At 49.0% G+C, this 26,399-nt stretch overlaps 1 protein-coding gene across 1 annotated transcript in view; it reads left to right on the top strand.

Moving 5' to 3' along the window:
* Positions 1 to 26,172, top strand: part of zeb2b (zinc finger E-box binding homeobox 2b) — a 74,549-nt gene extending 48,377 nt beyond the window's left edge. Inside the window, 9 exon segments of the mRNA XM_080493110.1 lie at positions 5,716 to 5,967; positions 11,222 to 11,290; positions 13,067 to 13,255; positions 14,368 to 14,582; positions 17,870 to 17,978; positions 18,762 to 19,094; positions 19,097 to 20,784; positions 22,365 to 22,545; positions 23,926 to 26,172. Of these exon segments, the coding sequence (XP_080349236.1) occupies positions 5,716 to 5,967; positions 11,222 to 11,290; positions 13,067 to 13,255; positions 14,368 to 14,582; positions 17,870 to 17,978; positions 18,762 to 19,094; positions 19,097 to 20,784; positions 22,365 to 22,545; positions 23,926 to 24,506 (3,617 nt within the window). The 3' untranslated portion in view covers positions 24,507 to 26,172.
* The last annotated feature ends 227 nt before the right edge of the window (positions 26,173 to 26,399 follow it).

Raw genomic sequence — 26,399 nt, 5'->3', positions numbered from 1 at the left:
CATCGTCTCTCCCAGGTCGCCCCCCCCCCCCCCTCTCTGGCCCTCACCCCTCACTCTCTCCCTCTCTGTCTCCTTTCAGAGCTTTTGTTTGCCCTCTGCCTCCGTCCTTTCACCGACTTGGCCCCGATTTGGCCCTTGTGCTCCATCACACCATTATACCCAGACAAGATAGCACAAAATATCCAAACACGTCGGCCGTTTCTTTTGTCCGCTCACGTCTGAGCGGCCGATTGAAGGACAGAACCGGAGCACAGAATCACGTTGGGGACGAAGTGAGACACTTTCTCCACCTGCGTCTCGACACTCGCCTCAGTTTAAACTTTATTTTACTGCAAAAAGTGGAAAAAGCTAATTATTTTACTGACCGTGGAAAAACGTCAAACTTTTACTGTCGTTGACTATAAATGTCATCATGTCATCACCTCATCTCTCATATTTTTGGAGAAGCATGTTAGATCCACAGGATAATTAACGGCAGCTTGGACTTATTTAATCTTATTTTATTCTTTACTTTAGACTACAGCCGTATTTCTGATATTAAGACAGTTAAAGTTGGTTCGTATATCAATTCACTTTTATTTCTGCTTTTTTAAAAAGTTTTAAATCATTCCTATGTGTTTTTGTTAAGTTAAAGTCTATTTATTTTGTATATATATTTTTTTTCTTTTAGCAAAAGACAGAAAAGAAACAGGAAAATGTTTTTTTTTTTTTTTTTAAATAAATAAAAAAGTGAAATTGTTGACTTTAAAATAGAAAAACCGATAGGCAGAAACTTATCAGTGCAAAGAAACACGGCATCAAGGCCATGTGAAAGTATGTAGAAGAGAAAAAAAAGTGTGGAGTTAATGTAAAAAAAATGAGGTAAGTGTAGTGAACGAGTGTGTAGCCGTAGGTGTGAGAGTTTAAACTGCTGCAGACAGGAACAATGGCAGACAAAAGGTCATCATGAGAATCCACCACCGCTGGCCATCGCCACGAGGCAGCGACCTCGCTTCCACCTTAATGCCCTCCCACACACACACACACACACACACACACACACACACACACACACACACACACACACACGGCTCCCTCGCAGCCATCCAGGTGATCCGCCTGGCTCACATTCATGAGACAGGGAGCGAGCGCGAGCAGTTATCGTCCAATAGGGAGACTGTCCTGGCTCATTATCGGCGTAGGAGGCCGAGCGTGTCACCTGGAGCTAAGCCTCGACACTCCACTAAAAAGTCAGCCGGGGTTAGCGTGAGAGCGCCAACGTGGGTGTTAGTCATTCCCCCCGCAGCCATCACCTCCATCCGAGCTCTGCTTCTCGGCGGCGGCGAGGCGGTGTGGTGGTGGGGGGGGGGGGGTCTGCGAGTGCAGCCTCCTCTGGGCGCCGCGCGATACTCTGGGATTGTTAAATAAATGTGATTATACCTGTTAGCGTTGTCAAACGGCTTTCCTCGGCAGAGTGCAGGTGAGGCACCTCTGAACTCTGCTCTCACTGCGTCGGGGGAAAGATTCTTTAAAAATGTGTTTTCACAAAACTGTTCCAGCTTGACTCGCCTCCCGACACACACACACACACACACACACACACACACACACACACACACACACACACACACACACACACACACACACACACACACACTCGCCTCTGCTGCTCTGAATGAACCTTTCTCATCACGTTCAGGATAAAACTTTATTCAAATAAGAATACAGATCATTTTTCAAGCGTTCAAAACTGTTTGCATGCACGAATGAGTCTTTAACTATTACAACTACATGTAGGGGTTTTTTGCAGCCCCTCATTATTTACCTGAAATAACTACAGCCGACAGTAAAGCACTTTCTGCTGCACTGACGGCCGAACAGCTCCGCCGTCCTCCCTGAGCGACGCCGTCCAGATGTTCCCCAGCGTCTGGACGTGTGCAGGTTTCCAGGGTTTGAACTCGTGAGCTCGCCGCCCGGCTGTTTCGCCCAATCAGGCATCAAAAAGAAGTTTGTGGATTTAAAAGCCCGTGTGGATGTGAGACGGGCTCATTCTCCAGCGTTGTATTTCGTGTCACGCTCCCCGGGCCTGGAGGGAAGCGGCGCCGACAGGCCGCACGTTCAGAAGTTTCTGGACAAACAGATGCATGGGGTCAACATCAGAGCGTCTTCCTCGGAGCGACGTTGGGCGTCTTTGAATGCGGCGCGCCGCCTGACAACTGTTGTCAGAATCGCACGCAGAGTGACTTATCGGGGCTTTTTGCAGGAGTCGATTAGGACTGCCGGCATTACAAGCCTCTTTTTTTTTTCTTGATCTGCTGTCAGATCTGACGCTCCGTAAATACAATCATTTCACATTTGGACTTTGTTTCCCCCGCGCTGCATTAATTCTTCGTTCCTGCAGAATACAACTGTCACAGCTGAAGTATTATTTTTATCAGAGAAATGATGAGATTTTAATAAGTCTCCGGCTCCCTCACACTGTCACCGCTCATGCTTCCAGCCGTCCTAATCAATATACAATATCACCGCTGTCTCTGTACTTTCTGCCGGCTGAGTGACAGAATAATGCGGGGCCTGTGAAAGGGTTATGTCAGATAGTTTAAAACCTCATATTAGACAAGAATTGTGCTGTTACATGTGTCATTTTAATTATCTGCAAAGCCCCAAGTCAAAGAGGCTCCTTTTATTTACCTCGAATGGTGAAGAGGGGGAATAAAAGCGAAGGAGCAAACAGGTAGCAACGGTTTGCAGAGTATTGTTTGTAATTGCTTTTGTCAAGGACGACACTTAAGGTAAGAAAAGGAGAGGAGAGGAGAGGAGAGGCCTTTGAGGAGTAAACATTATCTTTTCTTTGTCTTTCTCCCTCCTCGGCAGCACAAAAGCCTGATTAAAAGTGAGGAGGGGGGAGACGGAGGGGGATATGGAGGTGGGGGGGGACCAAATAACTGCCTGCGAAATATTAGTAGGTTAGAATTACTTTGTTGCGTGACACAATACCAATAGATGCTTGGTGCTGGCAGAGGGAGAGGCTTCTGTCAGCGGTGGCACTTAAACAATGGCGGCTTTCTCCACGTTAATACTACGCGTTTGACTTGACGAGCACCCCACTGTCATTTTCGCCTTCTTGGAGGTATACGTTGAATGCGGAGGGAGACAGCTGACGCTCGCTGAAGATTGCATCGACTGTAGCTGCCGGAGACAGTTCACCGCCCCCAGAAGCTTCGGCTTGTTCACAAAACTGGAGGACGAGGCGTCGCCGCGCTCACACGAGAAATTACTGGCAAGTGAAAAAGTTTGAGGAGAGGTCTTTTCCCTCATTGCGTATGTGGGAGTGTTGAAGTCGGGCCGGTGTGCGGTGCGGCGGCGGACGTGTTGCTAAACAAAAAGAAGCTCCCTCGCTCCTTTTATTGGGGAAGAATGGGCCCTTTAGAACCTGTCCAGCCTTAGATAATTTCATTCAGACGGCCCGGCTCGCCCCGTCATTGAATCTGCATCCAGAGATCAGGTTCACAGCGACGGGTTGATAGCTTCCCAAGCCTCTTGGCCTTTTGTTCTACGGGCCCCCCCTGCCCCCCCCCGCCCTGGAAGCTGGGGGGACACAGAGCTGATGGGACGTTGCTGAGAAAAACCTCACAGAGGTGACCTCCAACGTTTGCATTTTGTCTCTATTTCAAAGTCTGCGAGACTTTTCTGGGATTTGGATGCTGGGAGTGAAACAGGTGAAGACTTTGAGGGGAAATGGAGAGCTGGGGGGGTTGGGGGGTGGGGGGGGTGTTGGGGTCTCAGTGGGATGAAGGTAGACGTGGACCACCCAGGAGTCCTAACGTCTCTCTCCACTCGTGGGTCTCCAGCCTCGGTTGCCTTTTTTGTCGTCCCCGAGGAGCATTACTGAGTCTGAACTTGCCTAAACCCTTGTGATCACACCTCTTGAAAAGGTTTTGTTTCCTCCGTCGATTGGTATTCGAGGCAGGTCACCGCACTCCCACCCTCCTCCTCCTCCCGCCCGCCGCCCCCCCTCCGTCTCCCCTCCCACGTTTGAAAGCCCTGTTTTCATTTTAATTTGCACCTGTTGTGCAGTTGTTCGCTGAAGGCAAGTGCAGACCAGTCAATCGCGGGGAGACGTGTCAGGAGGAGATGTGGGGAGGCTTATCTTTTGATATGTATAATGTTTTCACAAATGTCATGCATGAACTCTCCATTCTGGGAAAGTTCAAGAGGCAGGGACACATTCAGGCCTCTGCAGCAACAACTCCACCTCAAACTGCCTCGGTGAAGCTTGTCGGGTCACAATGTGAGGCGTTCTGCACAGTTTCCACTATTTATGGAGAAATATTTTACCGTGAAATGGCTCAGATGTAAATGTATTGATTTCCACCCAAAGCGCTGGTGACTTATGGACTCGCTGCAGTTTCTTTTTTTTTTGTTTTGTTTTGTTTTGTTTTATTTTTATGAGTCAGACATAAATCCAAGTAAAAAAAGCCTCCACCTCTTCACTCAAACTTGAGGCCCTCCCCTGATTGGCTGGCTCCGCAGCACATTCTTAGAGAAGCTGCCAATGAGGTGTGTCCCCCCGGTGTGATGCCATGCTCCTGGCTCGCCTCGCGCTCCATCTGCACCGCCACAATAAGTCTTCTGACGTCCTCTGCTAGTTTTTTTTTTTTCTTCCCGTCATGATTTACGTGGTGGCGTGCTCACAACCAGCCGATGGCGGTGACTAATTTGCACGAGAGCCACCTTTGATTGAGTTCACAGCCCTTATTTACAGGCCGTCTATTTTAAGAAAAGCAGGCATATGTCTAGGACCTGGGTGTTGTAGAGCCTTCTGTGTGTGTGTGTGTGTGTGTGTGTGTGTGTGTGTGTGTGTGTGTGTGTGTGTGTGTGTGTGTGTGTGTGTGTGTGTGTGTGTGTGTGTGTGTGTGTGTGTGTGTGTGTGTGTGTGTGTGTGTGTGTGTGTGTGTGTGTGCAGCAGGCCTGAAGGCCCTGTCTGTGCTTTCATATGTTCAGAAACATTTACATTTATGTTCATGGTTCACCAGCGATGCAAATGCAAAGACATCCGACGGGTACATGCAATGAATAATCTAAATCACTATAGGTTAATCCTGCCGGATGCATAGCAACAACATTGCTGATATTGTGCGTGCTATGTGGAGCATCTCAGACGTGAGCGGTATGCCTGGAGGCAGAGCCCTCCTGAAAGGTGCAGCTCGTTGGCATCTCCGGCATGCCAGCGCGGCTGAAAATTAGTGGCTATTTTGGCTCGCATCTCTTCGACAGCTGTCTGCCCACCGCTGCGGTCCACTCACAAATTCCACCCGTCGATGCTGTAATTGGGGTGTAGCCCGGCGAGGAGCGGGCCGACGCCTCGCCCCGAGCTGTGACGCGAGGGCGTCGTTTTAATCCGCTCTCTAAATCTGAAGTGGTGACTCTTGTCCGCCTCTTCTCGGGTCCTTGTGCTGAAAAGTCTGTTCTCCACTAAATGAACTCTATTGTCCTCGGTCATTATCAGTCCAGAGTTTTCTCCTAAATACTTTCTCCTACACCCGTTCCTCCACCGTCCTGCAGTGGGCTAAGGTCACCCACAGAGAGAACATGCAAACTGCACACAGTCACTGTCCTATGTGAGACGGCCGTGTCTCTGTTTCTCTAGAAAATGATGTGATAGAATCTGTGATTGAAGCTTTTTGAGGTGCGCCCCTCCTCTGACCAGGAACTCTCCCCTCTTTCCTGTCGCAGCTCTGAACTATGAGAACGTGGTGGAGACGGGCTCCGAGACGGAGGAGGAGGACAAGCTGGCGGTGTCCGAGGAGGACCCCCTGATCAACGGCACGGGCAGCCCGGCCAGCCTCACCAACCCGGACGCCTCGCCGCGCGCCGAGAGCCACGGCCTGCTGACCAAGGACGAGGAGGACGACGAGATGCGGGACAGCGGCGTGGAGCACATCTGGCCCGACAACGACATGCTGAGCGCCTCAGTCGACGGTACTGGTGAGCGGCTGGAGTGCACCAAAGTTTTCGGGAAAACTCGCGAATCTGGCTAAAAGACAAACTTCTTAATTAAATTTGGGAGGAAGCCTTGTTGACTAAGAGAGAAGCGGATCTGCCCAATGAGGCTCCTAAACAATCCAGAGTCCAGGAAATGTTTGTTAAACCAAATCTGCCTTCTGGTGTGTGGACCATATGGAGAGGCTTGTTCTGAAACATGCGAGGAGGACGCTGTGGCGCCGTACCTGACGCGCCGAGCAGCCAGATGTGTGGGGTTCAGGTGTGCTGTCAATCACTCCAACCACCACTAAGCTGACTTTCAGATACTTTCTAGCGAATGTGTGCACATCCTGCCACTCGTGGTACCATCTTATGCCGTAAACCCCACCCATCTGGTGCCCGAGTAGACTTAAACAAACCCGGCGAAGCGTTTGTCAAACAATGCTTGAGCCAGGTCTGACGGAGGAGCCCCGATGATGCTCCCCCGAGCAGACAGACATGATAAACAGTTTCTCTGTGAGCGGCGGGGACCATTTGGTTCACGCTTAGAGAAAAGTCCTGCTCTGAGCCAAACAACAAAAAATATTTACAGTAATGTATAACCTCCGAGGGAGAGGAGGGTGCAGGGGGAAGTAAAAACAAGGCTGTGAGCTGCAGAAAATGAAAAAAGTGAGTGTTTCAGTCTGCGGGAGATGACTTTCACTCAGCCACTGACGCCGTGTAATCCTTCTGCTTAACAAGCTGCTTAATCCCGGGCAGGTGATACCGTCCCAAACTCCACACACTCGCCGTCTTTTGTCAAAGCCGCCCGCACGGCATCCGCGGCAGGCGCCTCGGTCACGGATGCTTGAAAGATAAATACTTTTAATTAGGGGGCAGGGTATGATCATTAAAGGAAGCCAGACTGCTGCAAAAAAGTCATTAACAATCTTAAATGAAATTTTTATTTTTATGATAGCCATTTACATGTATAATAAGAGTCAATGATTCTTGGAAGCATGTGACAGGAACAGAGTGCGGCGAGAAGTCATGTAAGACAGCCCCATTTAAATGAGCTGGGCTTCGCTATTCATTTCTGCTAATGAACTAGCTGTGCACGGCGCCGCAAAACGGGGGAACATTCAGCACTCTTAAATTTTAATACGGGGGAAAATTGCACATTTATTAGGGAGGAGAAAAAAAAACTTTCACTTCTCCTAAATAACGGGCTCCTTAAGGAGAGAGCGAAGAAAGAGAAGACAGTTTGGTAAATAAATCAAGATAAAGGATAAACAAGCTGTCACTGCATAGGGTAATTGTTTATTTGATAAAGACCTGCGGTGCCATAATGTCTGTAATTCAACTATGTTGCAATTTCCAGATAATATGCTTCTCGTGTGATAAAGTGTCTGACATATTTCGGAGAGCAAGTCAAGTTCATTAGAGCGTTTGGGAGTCTCTTTCCCAATCTTGCGGGCGCTGTGTTTCCCAGCCTGCTTTGCTTCTCTCTCTCTCTCTCTCTCTCTCTCTCTCTCTCTCTCTCTCTCTCTCTCTCTCTCTCTCTCTCTCTCGGTGCCTAAGTGTCTGCAGTGATACCTCAGCACATAACTGAAGCCTGAGATAAGTCGGCACCTCCCTCCTTCCTATCCAGGGTTTTCTCTCAGGTCACCAACATTCAGCTCTGATGTGATGCTTTGGACTTTCTGTTTCTTCATTTCTCTCTCTTTCTCACACACACACACACACACACACACACACACACACACACACACACACACACACACACACACACACACACACACACACACACACACACACACACACACACACACACACACACACACACACACACACACACACCTTCACCTTCGTGCAAAGGGAACAAAGTTTGGTGAAACAGCAGAAGTTTGGCTTTTTGGAACTAAACTCCTCATCTAAGATGAGGCAGAAAGAAAAGGGAGTTTATCTCGGAGCCTCTTCCACAATCAGCATCTTGTGTCTGCTGATGTCCTTGACATTCCTTAATCCCACAGCCAGGCTGGACACGATGTGCCGGAGAGCGTGTCATCATTATCACTGACTGTCAAACAAACGCTGTTAAAGCGCCGCTGTTTACTGCCCCAACCCCCGAGATTACAGCAGGCTTCCTCCTGTCTCTTCGTACTAATGTTCACCTGTCTGTGCCAAATAATCCTCAGAAACAATATTCTAGAAGAATATTGTCAAACGTCTGATGACCCCTCGTGCACGGGGCTGGGTGGGTCTGACTGGGCAGCCAATAGACACGCTTGTTTGGAATGATTAGGCCCCGCCCACTCCAATGCATGCGCATCTTTCTTCAAGTTGTAAATGGTGCTTCATAGTGTTGAGGCTGATTCCTCCCAGTGACTGTGTGGAGCACCTCTCCTCCCCAGACTTCCTCTTTCAGGTCTTTAAAGCTCCATCTGCATCATCCGCAGGCAGGAAGATTTTCTCAGGCCAAATGTGGCCTTCTGCTTCTGATCAAAACAGCCGGTTTGTTTTCTTTTGCGTATCTATCAAGTTTTACAGTTATTAATTTGTCATTTAAACACCTACCGCATCCAGCAGTTACTTCCCCATGTTTTGCAATAAGCGCAGTCTTTCAGAGGCGCGTCGGCGCTGCCAAGAATCCACTTCAGAGGAAAACACTGCAGTCGTTGGCTGTAACACGCTCACAATGTGAAGGGAAGGAACACAAAGATCTGCTATTGACAACTTTGGGCTGCAAATATCCAAATTGGCGTTCCCAGAGCGTGAATCCAGATCTGTTTGTGGGAGACGTACGTGACAGGTTGAGGATGAACGAGGCTTCGCGCACAAAGGCAGAACTTTGAAGCGGCTGCGGCGACCGGCCATAAAAATAGGAATGTTTTGAAAATAAACAGCATCGGAGCTGCTATGAAAATAGGTGGAATGGCAGCGAAAGGCGAGCCGGTGGGGAGTCCTCCGGAGCTCCTCCACATCACTCCTCAAGGTGCTGTGTACCTTCCCTCCTCAGGTCGTCGGTGATTTACTGCAGACAAAACACACGGGTCCACCGGGTAGCGGACCCACGCTCTCCACCACTAAGAATAGGCACATTTCTGTGGCTCTGCAGGGTCCAAACCCGGCCTCCTCTCCTTGTTTCTTGTGTAAAAACCAAGAGCCTTAAACATGAAAGAGGATTTAAACATCAGTTTGTAGGCTGGAGTGTCCAGCCGAGCGGCCGGCTGACCACAGTGACACTTTGTCCCATTTGGAGCCGAGCAGCTCGGAGGCGTACGTGGTGTTAGTCTACCTCCTACTGGAAGCTCTGGGCCCTCCCACCCTGCCTCCCGTCTCAGACCACAGATCACCAAACTTCTCCAAGGTAAACAGGTCCAGTTAATCCCACCGGTCAGCCCCCCCCCCCCCCCCCCCCCCCCTCCCCCACACACACACACACAGTGCCTCAGACCAAAAGCACGCAGTTAAATGTGATTATCCAAAGCAAACACGGTGCCTACGAGGACAGAACTGTGGTGGAGTTTGGAGCAGGGGCGTGCTGACACCCGATACTTGTGGGTATATTTCAACCTGCGGTGGAGGGTGTGTGTTTTTTTTTATCTGTTTTGTTTTGTTGTAGCTTAATTTATGTCGTTTAAAACCCGTTTATTTTCCCATACTGCGAGTGTGGTTTCACTGCCGCTCGGCAGACGTGCAATCAAACGTACAGGGGAAAGTTAAACTAGGACATACCCCTACAGAGGAGTCTGTCATTATTCTCTGGAGCCATTGACAGCGGTATTTATCATTTCACCACACACGCCAGATCTTTAATTTCCAGCAAACTCTGAATTATGAGCCCCACAAAACATTCCACAACTATTAAATCCCATTGTTTTCTCCTAAAAATAAAGATTCCTCATGTTTCTGGCTTTTGTGTTCAGCAATGTAAGCAGGATAACATTATTATCAACAATACACCCACCACCTCTTCCTGTATTATCTCAGCCAGGTCTCTCTAATAGTGGTTTATTGGTCGGCTGCATCAGATCCTGCAACGACTGAAAACCTTCACAATGCAGCGCTTGTATCATCCAGAGCAGGAACAGATGCGTGCAGAGAACACAATGCAGGTTTTTTTTGTTTTTTATAAATACAAAGGCGCCCATGTTCTCGGAAGCACCTTGATTTAATTTCTACCAACGAGGCAGGAAGGAGGGACCCGGGACTCCTTAAGCTGATTGTCCGGTCGGGGTCCGCCCAGTCCGCCGTGTCAGGGGGGGCGCTTGTTTACGAGCCCGTCTTATTTACAGCCGCCTCACCTGTGCCAGGACGATATCTGCCCGTCTGCCTGCCATTACCCTGATTGGCAGTGGGGAGGGGGGGGGGGGGGTCGCTCAGCAGACTCCAGGCACTACCAGGGATATTCAGAATAGTCCAGGTCACACAAACACACACCAGAGGCTCAGAGCTCGTCCCTAACTGATCATTTAACACTTTGGATTGCTCGTTACCATTTGTTCAGCCAAGGAAAGGCTGAGGAGTTTTCTCCTCCGCTCCATGTGTGAAATAATGGCTTCCTCCTGCCTCCAGAGTCGTCGGCATTGTCGGGCAGAAAACATTAATTTTTTTTTGGGCCCCACCCAGCTGAGGTTTTACCCCAACCAATAGGGTTTATTTCTGCCTCCAAGAAATGTTTGTGCAGCTAAAACTCTTAATTTGTGGTGAGGGGTTGTATTCTTTTGCCTCAGAGGAGCAAGGCACTATAGCGGCTGCTGCCAGGCCTTGTGGCCAATCACAAAAATGTGTGTGTTCACAATGCCGCCAGCAGCTTTGGATAAAAGCATCCACCAAATGACATATGATAAAACAAGCGTGATCCCGCATGCAGAGGATTGCAGCGGCGTCACAGCCAGGGAGTAATAAGCTCAGCCTGCGTGTTGGCTGGAGCTCTATGATTGCTCAGGTGGATGCGTTCCGTGTTGTATTTAATCGCTCTGTTTGGCGATTGAAGCTTTCTTCGCCTCCCCCGCCGCTTGTTGTCATGTTAAAGGTAAATAAGTCACTGTCTGGCCCCGATGATAGCATTCATTAAGCATGCCGAACAAAGCCGCGGCGCACTGCGATGCACAGCGGTGCCTTTATTGCTTTCTCCATACCTTCCTCCTCTTAAAGGCCTCATTGTTAACATTTGTTGGTTCGCATGGTGCACCGAGGTACTCACCCCCCCCCCCCCTCTCTCTCTCTCCCTGCCTCCCCCTCTCCCCGTTTCATCTTCCCTGTTTGTGTGCAGATGAAATAAAAGATGATTTCGACACCCTGGGGTCTGACGCCACTTTGCAGGCAGTTGGAAACGGTACAGGTGAGTCGAGCGAAGACGTTTGTTGCTTGTTTGCACCAGTCGGGGTATTTCTGGTGTATTTCCAGCAGTAAAAGCAGATGTGCGTTCGACCAGAGGTTTCACTACCTTAAACTCAAACAGGAATTAAAAGGAGATCTTCTTCTGCTGACTCAGTGAGATCTGTGTGTTTTTCAGCTCGCTGTAGTTTTTATAACCTTTGATTGCTTTGGTTAGCTAAGTGTTCCTCCTGGTGGAGCTGATTCGCCTCCTTCCATGACATCATCCTCAGCCACCCTGACGATTGGCTTGGTACGGTGTTCTGGTAAACCAGATTCACCCCACAGAACGCCGCGCAGCCTTCCCTTCAGCTCTAATTACTCTCCGCTCGTCCGGGTGTTTCCCTCCCCTCGCTGCCTCGCTCCCCTCAAAAGTCAAGCACAGCAAATGTTTTCCATTTTCACTGCTTAAAGGACTTTTGGAAACAATACTGCGGACGCTCCCCCCGCCGCTCAGTGGCATGTGATTCCAGTTAGAGACATGAGCAGTTTGATCACGTCTCCCGGTGCCAAAGCACACTTTGATCCAGGTGATTTCCTCCTCCGCGGCGCTTTACAATCCGCCTCTTTGTCCGCAGCGACTCAAAGAAAGAAAATGTTTGTGGGCCGAGGAGGGACACGCCCCGCTCGGTCAATCATCAGTCAATCATCACAAACGCCCACAATTAGCCCACTCACCTTTAGACCAAGCTATCAAAAGACGTCCATTGGCACCCGTGACATTTGGGTGCCATTTTTGACATCCAAATATCCACTACCTTGACCTTTCACAAATTGGCCCGCTAAGTCATCACGGCCCAACAAATGGCTCTTTAAAGCTCACCTTGGCCAGCGCTCTAAAAGCCTAATTAACGGGGGATGAAGTCTGATGAGACGTCACTGTTTTCTGGTTCGCCAAACAGCCTCCAGGATCTCTTCAGGTTGTAAACACTGTACGTGCCTGTGTGTGTGTGTGTGTGTGTGTGTGTGTGTGTGTGTGTGTGTGTGTGTGTGTGTGTGTGTGTGTGTGTGTGTGTTTGAAAGTCAGCCATCCCCCTGACTAATGAAGGCTGCTGATTTCTTTTAGCTCTGGTTTGTTTTTGGAGGCAGCTATCTCCGCGCTGCAGCTTAAGAGTTTCCCTGAAGAGAAGGGACGGGGAAATACTTTGAGAAAACACATTGTGTGGCCTCAGCACTTTGGCTGGCTTAAGATACATTTTCTTCAACGTCTCTCTCTCTCTCTCTCTCTCTCTCTCTTTCTCTTTTCTCCTGGTTTGTGGTTTGGCCCCAGTAATCTGTTCAGCACAGAATCAACAAAAGCCGCAGCCTCTTGATTGACCTTATATGTGAAAGTCGATACGGGGAGACGTGGCTCCGCCGCTGATTAAACCCGCCTCATGTATGTGCTGATATGCATGCTTCCCTTCATGAGGTGCTATTCTTGTTAGATTTTACAGTTTGAGGTCATGAGCGAAGTGTTTTTTTATCTCCGACTTCTGCCCGGATTAGGTTACGCTTCTTGTTCTCGCCGACGTGGCGTGACAAGCGAGCCCGGTAATTTAGATGTATTCCCCCCAAAGCACGGCCGTGATGTTTCATGGCGGCTATCTTCATCGCATTTCCACCACCGTTCCCAATATCCTCCTGTAAGACATTTCTCTGGGGAAGGAGTGAATCCAATTTAACCCCCTCCCCTCCTCCTCCTCCTCCTCCTCCTCCTCCTCCTCCTCCCTCCTCCTTCACCATCTCCCTCTCTCTCCAGTCAAGAGCGTCGATTGCACTTCAGAGTTGGAGGACTTCTTCGCCAAGCGGAAGCTGGACGACGGTGACAGCCACGTGGTGAGCATCGCCGAGTACCTGCAGCGGGGCGACACCGCCATCATCTACCCAGAAGCCCCGGAGGAGCTGTCCCGGCTGGGCACGCCGGAGGCCACCGGCCCGGAGGAGAACGGTACGGAGGGCAGGGGAGGGCCAAAGGTCAACCCGGGGAGCTAACTTTAGATTTATGTGTCGTTTCCACGCAGCCAGACTTTCGGCGAAACGACACCCGCCGAGGCCGCGGGCGGCAATTAGAGGAACGCTGTAAAAATTTAGTGTCGAGTCGGTCAAACGTCTCGCGACCGCCATAACAGAACAACACTCGTAAAGTTTTGTGGCGAAGCATCAAACAAATCTTTAAATGAAGATGCTCAAGGACATCCAGTCAAATGGTGCAGCAGCCAGGAAACTCCCAGCAAATGTTTGGAGGAAGAAAAAAAAAAAGAAATGGAGGCTTTTTACGCTGACAGGAGCGGGCAGCTGTTGGTCCCACAGATTCGCCGGATGCCTCGGTGTTTACCTACAGTCTCAAGCAACAGCTGGGCAGGGGCCTGAAATCAGATAGTGCACCTCCGAAGCTCCCCGGACGAGGGGGGGGGGGTGGGGGGGGGGGGGTCATGATTCATGGTGGAGGCATGATGAACGTGTCAGTGGGAATAGTATTAAACTGTGAGCAGCGAATTAGGAAGGGGCGGGGCAACATGTGTGTGTCTCCCGTCTGCTTCCTCCACACTCGTGGGGACTCGTTCCATCGAGGGTCGTAGAATGTTTAGAGTCACAGGTGGAGACATGGGTGGGGGTGTGATAGTGCGAGTTTACAGAAGTGAACGGAAGTTAATGTGACAACCCTTTAAGACTCACGGAGACACGAAGGAATGTGATAGTAAATTAATTTCTAAGAGACGACATGTTTTAAAGTCATATTGAGGTTAATGTGACGGTTCAGCGTGTCGTAGTAGGCTCTGTGTGTGTGTGTGTGTGTGTGTGTGTGTGTGTGTGTGTGTGTGTGTGTGTGTGTCGGGGGGGGTGAGGGGGGGGGTCGCAGTGCGGCGGATGCCAGCCTGACACTGTGGCTCTCATGTGGAGCAGATTGCACAGATAACTCCCATACCACTCTGGGCAGCCCGCCCGTTAGCTGCCATTGATTCGCTGACCTTTTGGCCCGCTTTCCCTTCCCCTTCCTCCTCCTCCTCCTCCCCCCCTCCTCCCCCCACCCTCCTCCTCCTCCCGCTGTCTCCCGTGCAGACCTGCCACCTGGAACGCCAGATGCCTTCGCCCAACTGTTGACCTGCCCCTACTGCGACCGGGGCTACAAGCGTTTGACATCGCTGAAGGAGCACATCAAGTACCGCCATGAGAAGAACGAGGAGAACTTCGCCTGCCCCCTGTGCAACTACACTTTTGCTTACCGCACTCAGCTTGAGCGGCATATGGCCACACACAAGCCTGCGAGGGATCAGGTGAGGGGATCCTCTCTTTTCTCCTCTTTCCTCCGTCCCCTGCTTCACTTCTAATGTGCTCAGAGAAGAGAGATCATTTTTTCTGATTGGCAATCATTATTAATTTTTCATGGCATTTTGAAGATGCAGATCCTTTAATGGTAATAACTTTAATTGAGGCCCTAAATGGTTTTTTGATGGCCCTCCCTGATATGATTTTCCAGTCTCGTGTTCACGATCGAATGATTGTGTTAATTTCCAATTTGGAAATTTTTATCAGCTCCTTAACTTCACTTCACTCCTGGCCTTTAATGTTCTTGTGGTGCAGCCTGCAGTGGTGGTGCTCCATCACAGCCCGCCCCTCCCTCCGCTTCTCATTTCATGCACTGCATAAACATCTGTGTAGACTCGAATTTTCCCCAGCGATTTATGTCCTATACGTCTGAGATATAATGTGAATCCGCTGGCAGTTAGCATGAATCACCTTAAAGTCCTGTGAGGTGAAAACACATCCAGCAGTTACGGGTGTTTAACTCGCCTGTCAGCTCCGGGCTGAAGATGTGGGACCAGATAGATTGTGGCACCAAAAAGAAAACGCACGCTTTCCCAGTTTTTGCACATCGGGGGATAATTACAACTTCTCAGAGACGTGAAATTAGAGCAGTAAATTTGAAGGTAGATGAAGCTCAATGTTTGTGCTTGAAAGGACAATTACAAGTAAAGAAAAACGGCAACAGATTCATCAAGTTAATATTTAAAAAAAAAAAAAAATCTATATTTAAATTAACCCTTTAAAATTATTACAGCGAATTATTATTTATTTTTATGCAACAAAATCTGAGCAGTCACACACATGGAAATAAGGTTATTTAAAGTCCAGTAATCTGTAATCCAGGGTGATGTCCCGGAAATATTTCTGTAATTTGAATGTGTGTTTTTAGAGCAAAGGACACGTTCTGACTGAAAGTAAGAATCCTACACACACACTTCAGATTTATCAGTTTAAAAATAAAGTGGAATTAAAGATAGTTACCAAATAAGTTGTTAGTAAAAGGTATGGGTGGATGAATAATGTTCTGCTGTAAATCTAATTTGTTTTTATTCAAGCACAGATGAGTCAGCAGTGCATGAAAACAACAAGCAAAGAAAAATAATTTGTCTCTTCTTGATATTTAATTTTCTCCCTTTGCTGGAGAAACGCTGTCGTTAATGTAAGTAGCTCAATAAAAAAAAAAGAAAGAAAGAAAGAAGGAAAGGAAGCGCGAGCGATGGGAGCCTTTCAGCTAATAACAGATGATATCATGTACCCTGATGCTTTGCGGTGTTGGGTCCCAGGTCGTGGGTGTTGTGTTGTGCTCTCTGAAGCGCGAGATGACAGGCTCAGACTGGGGCTGATTTGATCAGATGTCAGCAGCCAGCACTTTCACCTGATCTACCAGCTGGGTGTAAACGTGAGCAGATGGGCCGGCCGAGCCAGCCAGCGAGCCGGCGAGCGGGCGGGCGGGCGGGCGGGCGAGCGAATCCCAATCCTCCCATTACAATGCTGTTGCTGCTCCCCTCCAGAGTCCAGTCAATGGCCGAAGGCGGCTATTCAGGCGCTGCAGGTCCTCCTGCAAAGCCGGTTATCTTGATTTGTAAATGAGGCGGATTGTTTAAGTGGTAATCCACCAGATGAGACTGAGCTGATGTCTCACTCCTCGGAGGGACTGTCTCTAGGTGGCGCTCTTCTCTCTGGGTCTCGTCGGGGAGAATTGGTATTAAATATACATTTAATACTAAGTGAGATTAGCATGAAGAATAAGGTGCTGATAGGTAAACATGTGCTCCGCTGTTCAGTCTGGTATGTTTACAAGCGCCAATACTCCTCCCCCTCTTAACCAATTAGCTGAAATATGACTAATTAGAGGTTATACATATGCAAAACACGCCGTCCGATCCAGCCGGGTCCCCGCCCACAAACACACTCTGACGACGCCACTCACAATTAACGGCGCGCAGCGATTGTGTCTTATTAGCAGTGGTGGCAAGACTAAACTTTAGCGGGCAGGGGTCCTCGGGGGGGGTGGGTGGGGGGGCGATGAAGGGGGGAGGAGGAGGGGGGAGGAGGGGGAAGGGTTTGCACCGAAGCAGCTGTTGCTGTTTGTTTATGCAACTCAGCAACATACGAGCGGTGGGGTCCCTCTCCGGCGCTTGGCGGGGCCCCGGCTCTCCCCGCTTGATCTTTGAAGGTTGGGGCTGTTTGAACAATTCCTCCCAGTCCTCCCAGTGTCCTGCGCGCCACCATCTGTCTCCCCAGGAATGTGGGTAGAGTCAGCACACACCCCAGCATTTGTCAAGGCTGAACGGGGAGGAGGGAGGAGGAGGAGGGGGAGGAGGTAGGAGGAGGAGGAGGAGGAGGAGGAGAGGAGGGACGCCCCCCCCCCCAGCCCGCTCACACAAACTGTCTCTTTTCTCCCTATTATTTACTCACCGTTTAACATCCCCACCTCCCTCTTGGAATTAATTGTTTCAGTCGTGACGATCCAGGTTTACACAGCCATGTTGTTGTTTTCTCCTGCTACTAGATTTTGATTTTCAGAGCGCCGGCCGTGTTTGAATTGCAAATTAATGGATGGCAAGTGATGTTATTTTTATTTTATTTTTTTACCTTTGAACAGAGAATCAAGGCCGGGTCTGTTTGCTCAGTTCTGTTCCCTCAGATTATTAAAGAGCTTTTTAAAGGAAAGACCCAATTACTTCGCTGTGTTTGAGACAGTTGTGCGGGAGTACAGAGTGTAATTCAGGTGGTGTGGACGCAGGTACGCAGGGCGGAGGAGCCGGCACACGACTCTCAATACGTCTCCGACTGATTAGGCTCAAATTAATGAAAAGTAGATCAGATCGCTGCTCTAATGAAGGGAAAAACTCTTTTCATTTATTCTATTTTCTGGGCTGCCAAACTCTAAAGACAGGGCTCCTTTGGCCGCAGAGCCAGGAAATTAAAAGGTATGTGATTCTCTGTGTTATCGGCGGCTGCCTGTAGTCGCTCGGCGGAGGTGGAAGTAGAAAGCCAAGATGCTTCGGCTCGCGAGCCATTTGGCTTGTTGCTTCTTGTCACGCAGTCCAATTGTGATTATTTACTGAACTCTTACCCCCGCCACGCTTTGCACTGTGTTTCAATGCAAACCTCTCTCTCTCTCTCCCTCTCTCTCTCTCTCTCTCTCTCTCTCTCTCTCTCTCTCTCTCTCTCTCTCTCTCTCTCTCTCTCTCTCTCTCTCTCATCTCTCTCTCTCTCTCTCGCTCGCTCTCTCGCTCTCTCTCTCTCACAGCACCAACTGCTCAACCAAGCAGCCGGCAACCGCAAGTTCAAATGCACCGAGTGCGGCAAGGCCTTCAAATACAAGCACCATCTGAAGGAGCACCTCCGGATCCATAGCGGTGAGTAACCGCCCTGTGCTTTCGATATTCATACGGGCAATTTGAAATCTGCACAAGAAAAAAAAATCTCTCTCTGGTTTGTATTGGACCCCCTCCTCCTGCCGACGGACACTGAGCTCCGCTGTGTTTTAAGAAAAATCACAGTCAAGCTGCCAAGTGCAATATTTACTCAGAAATGTGAAGCGTATCAGCCATTATTTCTTTGTATGACTTTATTGGATCATGTCCATCGATCAACAGGGAAAGTAAATGAAGCAGAGCATATATTTATCTGTCAGTCCAGAGGACAACGTCTCTGGAGGGTAAATATTGAGACGCAAACATCTGAAATACTGAAAAAGACTCTTTTATTTAATTATAGCAAATAAAATATTTTACTAAGGAAGGATAAAACATCAAAAGCTGGGAACTTTGAGTTTAATAATTTATGAAAAGTTCATTCCCACACACACACAGACACACACAGACACACACACACACACACACACACACACACACACACACACACACACACACACACACACACACACACACACACACACACACACACACACCCAGGTGAAGAGAAGCTGTTGATGCAGTTTGAAAGTCAGAAGTTAGGATATATTATACATCCTGATGTTTTCACTCATCTTCACCCAGACGTAATGATGCTTGTTCCGTCAATATTAATAATGCAATCGATCAGAATTCAGATAGAACTATTCCAGTTATTGATGAGCAATAAGCTGCAGAGGAGAATTCTTCCTCCTCATTAACCTTCCTCCTTATTTGTGGTTGCAGGTGAGAAACCCTACGAGTGTCCCAACTGTAAGAAGCGCTTCTCCCACTCGGGCTCCTACAGCTCCCACATTAGCAGCAAGAAGTGCATCGGCCTGATCGCCGTGAACGGCCGAATGCGGGGCAACATGAAGACGGGCTCCTCCCCCACCTCGGCCTCGGCCTCGCCCACCAACGCCGCCATCACCCAGCTGAGGCAGAAGCTGGAGAACGGCAAGCCGCTGGGCCTGGTGGACCACAACAACCACCTGAACATCAAGACCGAGCCGCTCGACTTCAACGACTACAAGCTGATGATGGCGTCCCACGGCTTCGGAGGCCCCGGGCCCTTCATGAACGGGGTGTGGGGGGCAACAGCCCGCTGGGCGTCCACCACAACTCGGCCGGGCAGAGCCCCCTGCAGCACCACGCCCTGGCCGGGCTGGAGTCGCAGCTACTGGGCTACCCGGGGCCGCTGGCCAACAACCTGAGCGAGGTGCAGAAGGTCCTGCAGATCGTGGACAACACCGTGTGCCGGCAGAAGATGGACTGCAAGCCCGAGGAGCTGTCCAAGCTCAAGGCCTACATGAAGGAGCTGGGGAACCAGATGGAGGAGCACAAGCAGGGGCTGACGGCGGGGGGGCCTCAGGTCGGACTCCCGCTCGTCAACCACAACGGCGCCACCAAAAGCATCATCGACTACACGCTAGAGAAAGTGAACGAAGCCAAAGCCTGCCTCCAGAGCTTGACGACAGACTCAAAGAGACAGATTAGCAATATCAAACGAGAGAAAAGCAACCACATGCTTGAAGGAGGTGTGGAAGAGAAGGTGCAGGAAAACAACATGTTTACACCATATGCTTGCCAATATTGCAAAGAATCCTTCCCCGGGCCCATACCTCTGCACCAGCACGAACGATACCTGTGCAAGATGAACGAGGAGATCAAGGCCGTGCTGCAGCCCAGCGAGAATCTGATGGCCAACAAACCAGGGATATTCATGGAGAAGAGCGCCCACATAGCCTCCTCCATGCTGTCGGAGAAGGGATTCGCCGGGCCCCTCAACCCCTACAGGGACCACATGTCTGTGTTGAAGGCGTATTTTGCCATGAACATGGAGCCCAACGCCGAGGAGCTGCTCAAGATTTCCATAGCGGTCGGCCTTCCTCAGGAATTCGTCAAGGAGTGGTTCGAGCAGCGGAAGATGTACGAGTACAGCACCACCCGCAGCCCGCCGCTGGAGCACCGGAACAACATGGAAATGCTTGTGGGAACAAACAACCACCACAGTCCACCAAAAGACTCTTTGGCAGCTAGGTCGCCCGTGTCTCTCCTCAAGCCCGCCGACCGCATCACGTCGCCCTCCATCGCAGAGCTGCACAACAACGTGAACAACTGTGACAACCCGCTCAGACACCTGAAGAACCACCACTTCGGCGGCGGTGGCGGCGGCGGCGGCTCCAAGTCGGCCGGAGACAAGTTGGACCACTCCCGCAGCAACACGCCCTCGCCGCTCAACCTGTCCTCCACCTCTTCCAAAAACTCCCACAGCAGCTCGTACACTCCAAACAGCCTGACGTCGGAGGACCTGCAGGCCGAGCCTCTGGACCTGTCGCTGCCCCGCCTCCTGAAGGAGCCCAAACACGCGCTGACCGTCAAGAGCCGGCCCAAGGTCAGCAGCATCACCCTCGACCACAGCGGCATCCCGTCCCCCCGCGAGCACTTCGAGGAGCCTCTGAACCTGGCCTATCTCAAGAAGGAATTCTCAGGCATGAGCAACGGAACCCTAGAAAAAAGCACTAGCCCCATTTTCGGCATTAACCCCTTCGCTGCCAAACAGCTGTACACGTCACTTCCACCGCAGAGCGCTTTCCCCCCCGCCACCTTCATGCCCCCCATGCAGGCCAGCATACCGGGGCTCAGACCCTACCCGGGCATGGATCAAATGGGCTTCCTACCACACATGGCCTACACTTACGCAGCAGGGGCGGCGACGTTCGCCGAGATGCAGCAGAGGAGGAAGTACCAGCGGAAACCAGGTTTCCAGGTAAATAAGCCGCCTGTGGGTGCGTGAAAGCTGATTCATGTAAGAACTGGAGGAGTCGGCAGAGAGACGCTCACCTCAGGTAGACGGGGTGGGGGGGAGGGGGGGCAGGTGTGACCTCGAGGGTCGATCCAGTGCCACACTGATCAGGAGATAATTAACCATTGGAGTGGATTAACTCATCAAATCTCTCTCTGCATCCTTCCTGGCACTAAAATTTAACTCAGTGGAGCTGCAGTTGTTAATGCTGCGCTCCGTAAATCTGAGGAGTACATTAATGCGTTTGGCCTCAACTGGCGCGCTTTGTTATTAAATGTGGGTGAAGGGCCTTTGTAAAAATGACAAAGGTGAGCCCCGGAGCCGTGCACTTCTCTGAAATTTCCCACCGCAACTTTGCTGCATTTTAAAGCGAGCCGAAGCCAAAATGAGCTCCAACCCGTGGATTAATAATGCACGGTCTCCATGTTCATTACCAGTGAATGCTGAAGGCTGTTTAACATAGAGGGGAACCATTCTGATGAAAAAAAGTATTAATAATGTTTCCTATTCTAAGTTATTAAATTAGATTTTAAAAATACAGCTACAGGCGTTTAGTTCAAATTGATTGCAGAGTGATAGTGGTCCCTTCTTAAAACACAGCGCAGCGCCGTCCTCACATTATCACACTCACATTCATTAGAGAAGCTCAATATTGGCCATTAAGGTGCACCTTCTGATTTTAATCATCATATGAGTTTGCATTTTCAAGAATGGCTCCAGTGTTTCACATTGTTCCCCATCAATTCATATTTAAGACTAATCTTCATCATAAAAGGGAATTTTAAAGGAATTAACGCAGAATTAGGCAGCGCTGCAATAACGAGGCGCTGTCAGTTATGTATGGCTCATATTAACTCTGCAGCCCAAAGTTGGAGGAGGAATAAACCTCGCCGGGCTGAAACATGGAGGACCGACGTGCTGCGTGAAAATATTTACTCCGGAAATCTTTCACATTTTAATGCAACTTCCAGTTTGCACACGAGCACAGATGGGTTCAGTTTAGCTGCAAATGGATTCCAATTAAGGATTATTTAGCTCAAATGAAAGCACAGAATGCCCGACATTTATAATTAAATCGCACTTTTGCCCTCAAATCTAATAGAATGTGTCGGCAACACAGATTTTTAAACTGGATTCATGTATATTTTTAAATAACTTGGCACGTACAGGTGCAGTAAATACACCAAGTTTACATTTAGATGTGATCTTATTAATGTAATAGTTTCTCTTATGACATCTTGATTCTGGGAGAAAAAAGTGATCAAATCAAATTATGTGGAGGTTTTACAGTATCAATTCAAATATTGGGGCGTCGGGGGGTCGGGGGGGTTCGGGGGGATGCCTTTTCCATTGGAGGATTTTTATTTTCTATAAGATATATAATGATTCTGTATTGAAGTAATTCAAGTATTTCTCACTTCAGTCTATCAAAGTGTTTCCTCTCATTGATCCTGGTCTCTCTGTCCCCCCCCCCCCCCCCCCCCCCCCCCCTCTCTCTCTTTGTTTTCTGTTTGTTTTTTTTTGTGTTTGTGTTGTTTCTGAAGGGGGACCTGCTCGACGGTACTCCAGATTACATGTCAGGGCTGGACGACATGACAGACCCAGACTCCTGTCTGTCGCGGAAGAAGATTAAGAAGACTGAAAGTGGTATGTACGCGTGTGACTTGTGCGACAAAACATTCCAGAAGAGCAGTTCCCTTCTAAGACACAAATATGAACACACAGGTATATATTGTTCTAGACCCTTATTTTAAACCCCATGCTTTCTTTTTGTTCTCAATGTTTGTGTTGCCAAATCCTATCAGTATGATATTCTCTATTGGTATTGATTCTTTTTGTTCCCCCTCCTTCCTCCTCCTTTCCTTCTCTGTTTGAGTTGTTTGTTTCCCCACAGCTAACTTGCTTCTTCATTGACAGGATTGTTTGTTTTCCTCTTGAATGAAAAAGTTTAACATGTGACGTCTTTGCAGGTCTTTGTAGGGAAAGAGAAATGTGTAATTGATGCAGGTAGGCAGGCAGAGAGGCTGGCTGTGCTCTTCATTTTCCAATCATATCCCGCTGCACCAACCGCCGCTATCTTAAGAGACACACATCAATTCACCTAGATGTATAAAGGCAGAGAAAAGGCCCCTAATGCCTTTATCGGGGCCATTATTGGCGATAGATCGCATCAGCGCAGCAGCGCTCAGCAGCTTCAGAGCATTGATAACAAGTCTTTCATTACGGTTATTATACACAGATCCTCTTTCAGGAGGTTGCATCATTTATTTTATCCACTATCTGTATGGGAGCGCTCGCTGCTTTATGCAGCCGTCCTCTTATCTGGTCGCACATAAAAGCGAGGGAGGGTGCAGCGGCGTCAGAACAGCGCGTCCGACTCTTTTTAAAAAGGCGGCGTTATCTGCACAGTGGCGGCGGCGGCGGCGGCGGCGGCCGAGCCTCTCCAGCTCCGGACGCAACACTTTCATCTGTGTTTGTTTTTAACTGCGCTGACGTGCAGCAGCAGCAGCAGCAGCAGCAGCAGCAACAGCCAGATGTTGGACAGGGAGCCAGGGGGTCATGTGACCAGGCAGGCGGCCATGTTTACCGTGTTGACACACGCGTGGCGAGCAGAGGAAGCAGAAACAGAGTCAGATGAGTGGAGGAAGAGGAAGTGGAGGCTCAGGCCAGGTGAAGACAGTCAGAGAGGAGCAGCAGCCCTCAGAACCTCGGCCTAGTGCCGGGGGGTGAGTGGGGTAACCCCTCAGAGCCGCCGCCTCTGTTTGTTTGCTTTGCACTAGTTTATTTATGTTGCATTCATCAGCGTGCCACGCAGGCCTGGAATAGGGAGTTGAGGTTGACTTTCTCCGACCGCAGGAGGGAATTTCCATAATGTGGGCCTGTGAATGCCAGCGCACTTTCTCACAGCGCTCGCAATTTGGATAAACAAATAGCCTGAAGTCAGAGTTGGATTTAATGCTCCGTGATGTCATTCTGCTCCATGTGCCATCCAACCTCCATCCCCAACGTTTTGCTTTGCTCTGACTTGTTGAAAGATGTTGTGTCTGCAGGACGTGCGGGTTGCGGACACTCACGACGCCGCGCTGTTTTTTTGTGTGTCTGCAGGCAAGCGGCCGCACCAGTGCCAGATCTGCAAGAAGGCCTTCAAACACAAACACCATCTCATCGAGCACTCCAGACTGCACTCGGGCGAGAAGCCCTACCAGTGCGACAAGTGCGGCAAGCGCTTCTCCCACTCGGGCTCGTACTCGCAGCACATGAACCACCGCTACTCCTACTGCAAGCGGGAGGCGGAGGAGCGGGAGGCGGCCGAGCGGGAGGCCCGCGAGAAGGGCCACCTGGAGCCCACCGAGCTGCTCATGAGCAGGGCATACTTGCAGGGCATGACTCCTCAGGGTTACCCGGAGCTGGCGGAGCGCGAGGCCATCCTGAGGCACGACGCCGCCGTCAACGGAGGGATCAGAGAAGGACGGAAGGAAGTGGAAGGAACGTACGCAAAGATGGGGGGGCGCAGGGAGGATGAGTTCGAGGAGGAGGAGGAGGAGAGCAAGAGCATGGACACGGACCCGGACACGTTGAGGGACGAGGAGGAGAACGGAGAGCACTCGATGGACGATAGCTCGCTGGACGGCAAAACGGAAACCAAATCGGATCACGAGGACACCATGATGGAGGACGGCATGTAATCAGATTGGCGGTGGCGGCGGCGGCGGCGGCGGCGGCGGCACTTCAGAAGCTTCCCATCTTAAAAAAAACACAAAAAAAGTTTCAGTTTCTCTCTTTCGGTTGAGTATTGTTACCCGCTCGGTTTAAAACGTCGTGCTTTAAGCTGTACGTGCACGTGCCTGAAGCTTCAGGGAAGCTTCTTGGACAGGCTCCTCCTCCGAGGAGGAAGAGGAGGAGGAGGAGGAGGAGGTGATGGTGAAGAGGAGGAGGAGGAGAAGGAGGAGGAGCAGGTCTGCCCAACAAGACATGGACTCAAATCAATTTGAAGGAGGAAGTTGAGGGAAGGGAGGCATGGGGTTTGTGAAATAAGCTGCATTATGCAAACCGAACAATGAATAAATGAATACATTTCAAAAAATGTACAGTACTAAGGCCTAAAAATAAGTGTGGTGCTAACCTCCTCAAATAAACCCTGTGTTCCATAGTATTTATAGCACAACTAGTGACTTGTACAAATTGCACTCCGCTTCTATAATCATGAACAAAAATAATAAAAAGTATTGCCTATGTATATATTTATACAGTGTTGGAAAAAGAGCAGTGTTACCTGCACTACAGTCCTTGATATTACCTTTGTTACCCCCCCGCCGGCCCCCCCGGTGTTACTTCCATCTGCAGCCACACTGTTTTAGGCCTCTGGAATCAAATGAAGGAATTTGAACTGTGTGACAAACGGAGGCTCTTCTTGTTCTCGTTGTTGTTTTATTTTTATTTTTATTTTTTTTATCTAATTAATGAATTAATGGAGTTTTAAAGAGACCTTCATTTTAAGGGAAAAATTTATGGATGGATGGTGGAAAAAAAAACAAAAAAAACAAAATGAAGGACGAAGCCTTTGTAAGGTGTTTTTGATAAGAAAAAAGAAGCCTTATATGCAAACCTTTTAACCTGTGTGTTTTCTGCAAGTGCCACCCTCGTATTGTGTAAAAGGAAGGTTACTTTTTTCACCAGCTTCAGTATTATTATGGAAATGGTTCACCACCCGTGTCAGTATTAAGACTTATAGGCAGCAGTTCCTTAGTTTACATTATGTTGTGCAATGTTTTCTCACTTAACTTTGTCAGTATTACACCAAACCATTTTTTTTTTTTTTTTTTGGAAAACAGCAAATTGCATTCATTTATTTGTAGGTTTGAAAAAAAAAAAAAAAACATTATTTATGTGGCCCATTTTATATTTCCTAATTTTATTTATTTCATACTGTTGTGTACAGTACTATAGGTCTTCAATATATAGATATATTTTAGTAAAAAGGAACATGGTGTCGATCATAGGGGCAAATTTTACGTAAAGAGAGCATTTATTGTGTTTTGAAACATTGTGAAATGCGAAGTTTAATCTTATTTTATTTTATTTCCTTTTATTTTCCAGTGACTGGAAAATTCCAAATTTGGGAACTTTTATACAATTGTGAAAACACTGTATTTTCGACTGAAAAAAATTCCACTTTCTTCATCTTTGTTTCTTTTTTTAAGCTAAAAAATGAAGAGGGACTGTTAAATACTATGTATGATATCATGACTGAAGAAGAATCTTTCCTGAAATGTCTTTGTAAAAGTATTATTGAATTCTTAATTTGTAATTTCTCTTGAAAATGACCCTGCTCGAATAAAAGTAGCCAAATTACAGAGTACCCCACCCTGGGCGCTTCATGTTTATTCACAAACTCGCTTTAGAGAGAGGGGAAGTGCACCTCCAGCCTGCTGCTCATTATCATGGTAATTACACACACATTCAACTCACCTCCTGCCGGATCGAAGTGAGGGACCGTGTCTCCGCCACCGAGGACAAACTTACTCCAACAAATACACAGTGCAAGTATTTTGGATTATTTCGTGATAAAAACAAATCGT

The sequence above is a fragment of the Lipophrys pholis genome (assembly GCF_963383615.2).
Source record: "Lipophrys pholis genome assembly, chromosome: 23".
In the NCBI taxonomy this organism is placed as follows: Eukaryota; Metazoa; Chordata; class Actinopteri; order Blenniiformes; family Blenniidae; genus Lipophrys; species Lipophrys pholis.
The sequence above is the reverse complement of the archived record's forward strand: the minus strand, read 5'-3'. Positions and strand labels throughout refer to the sequence as shown.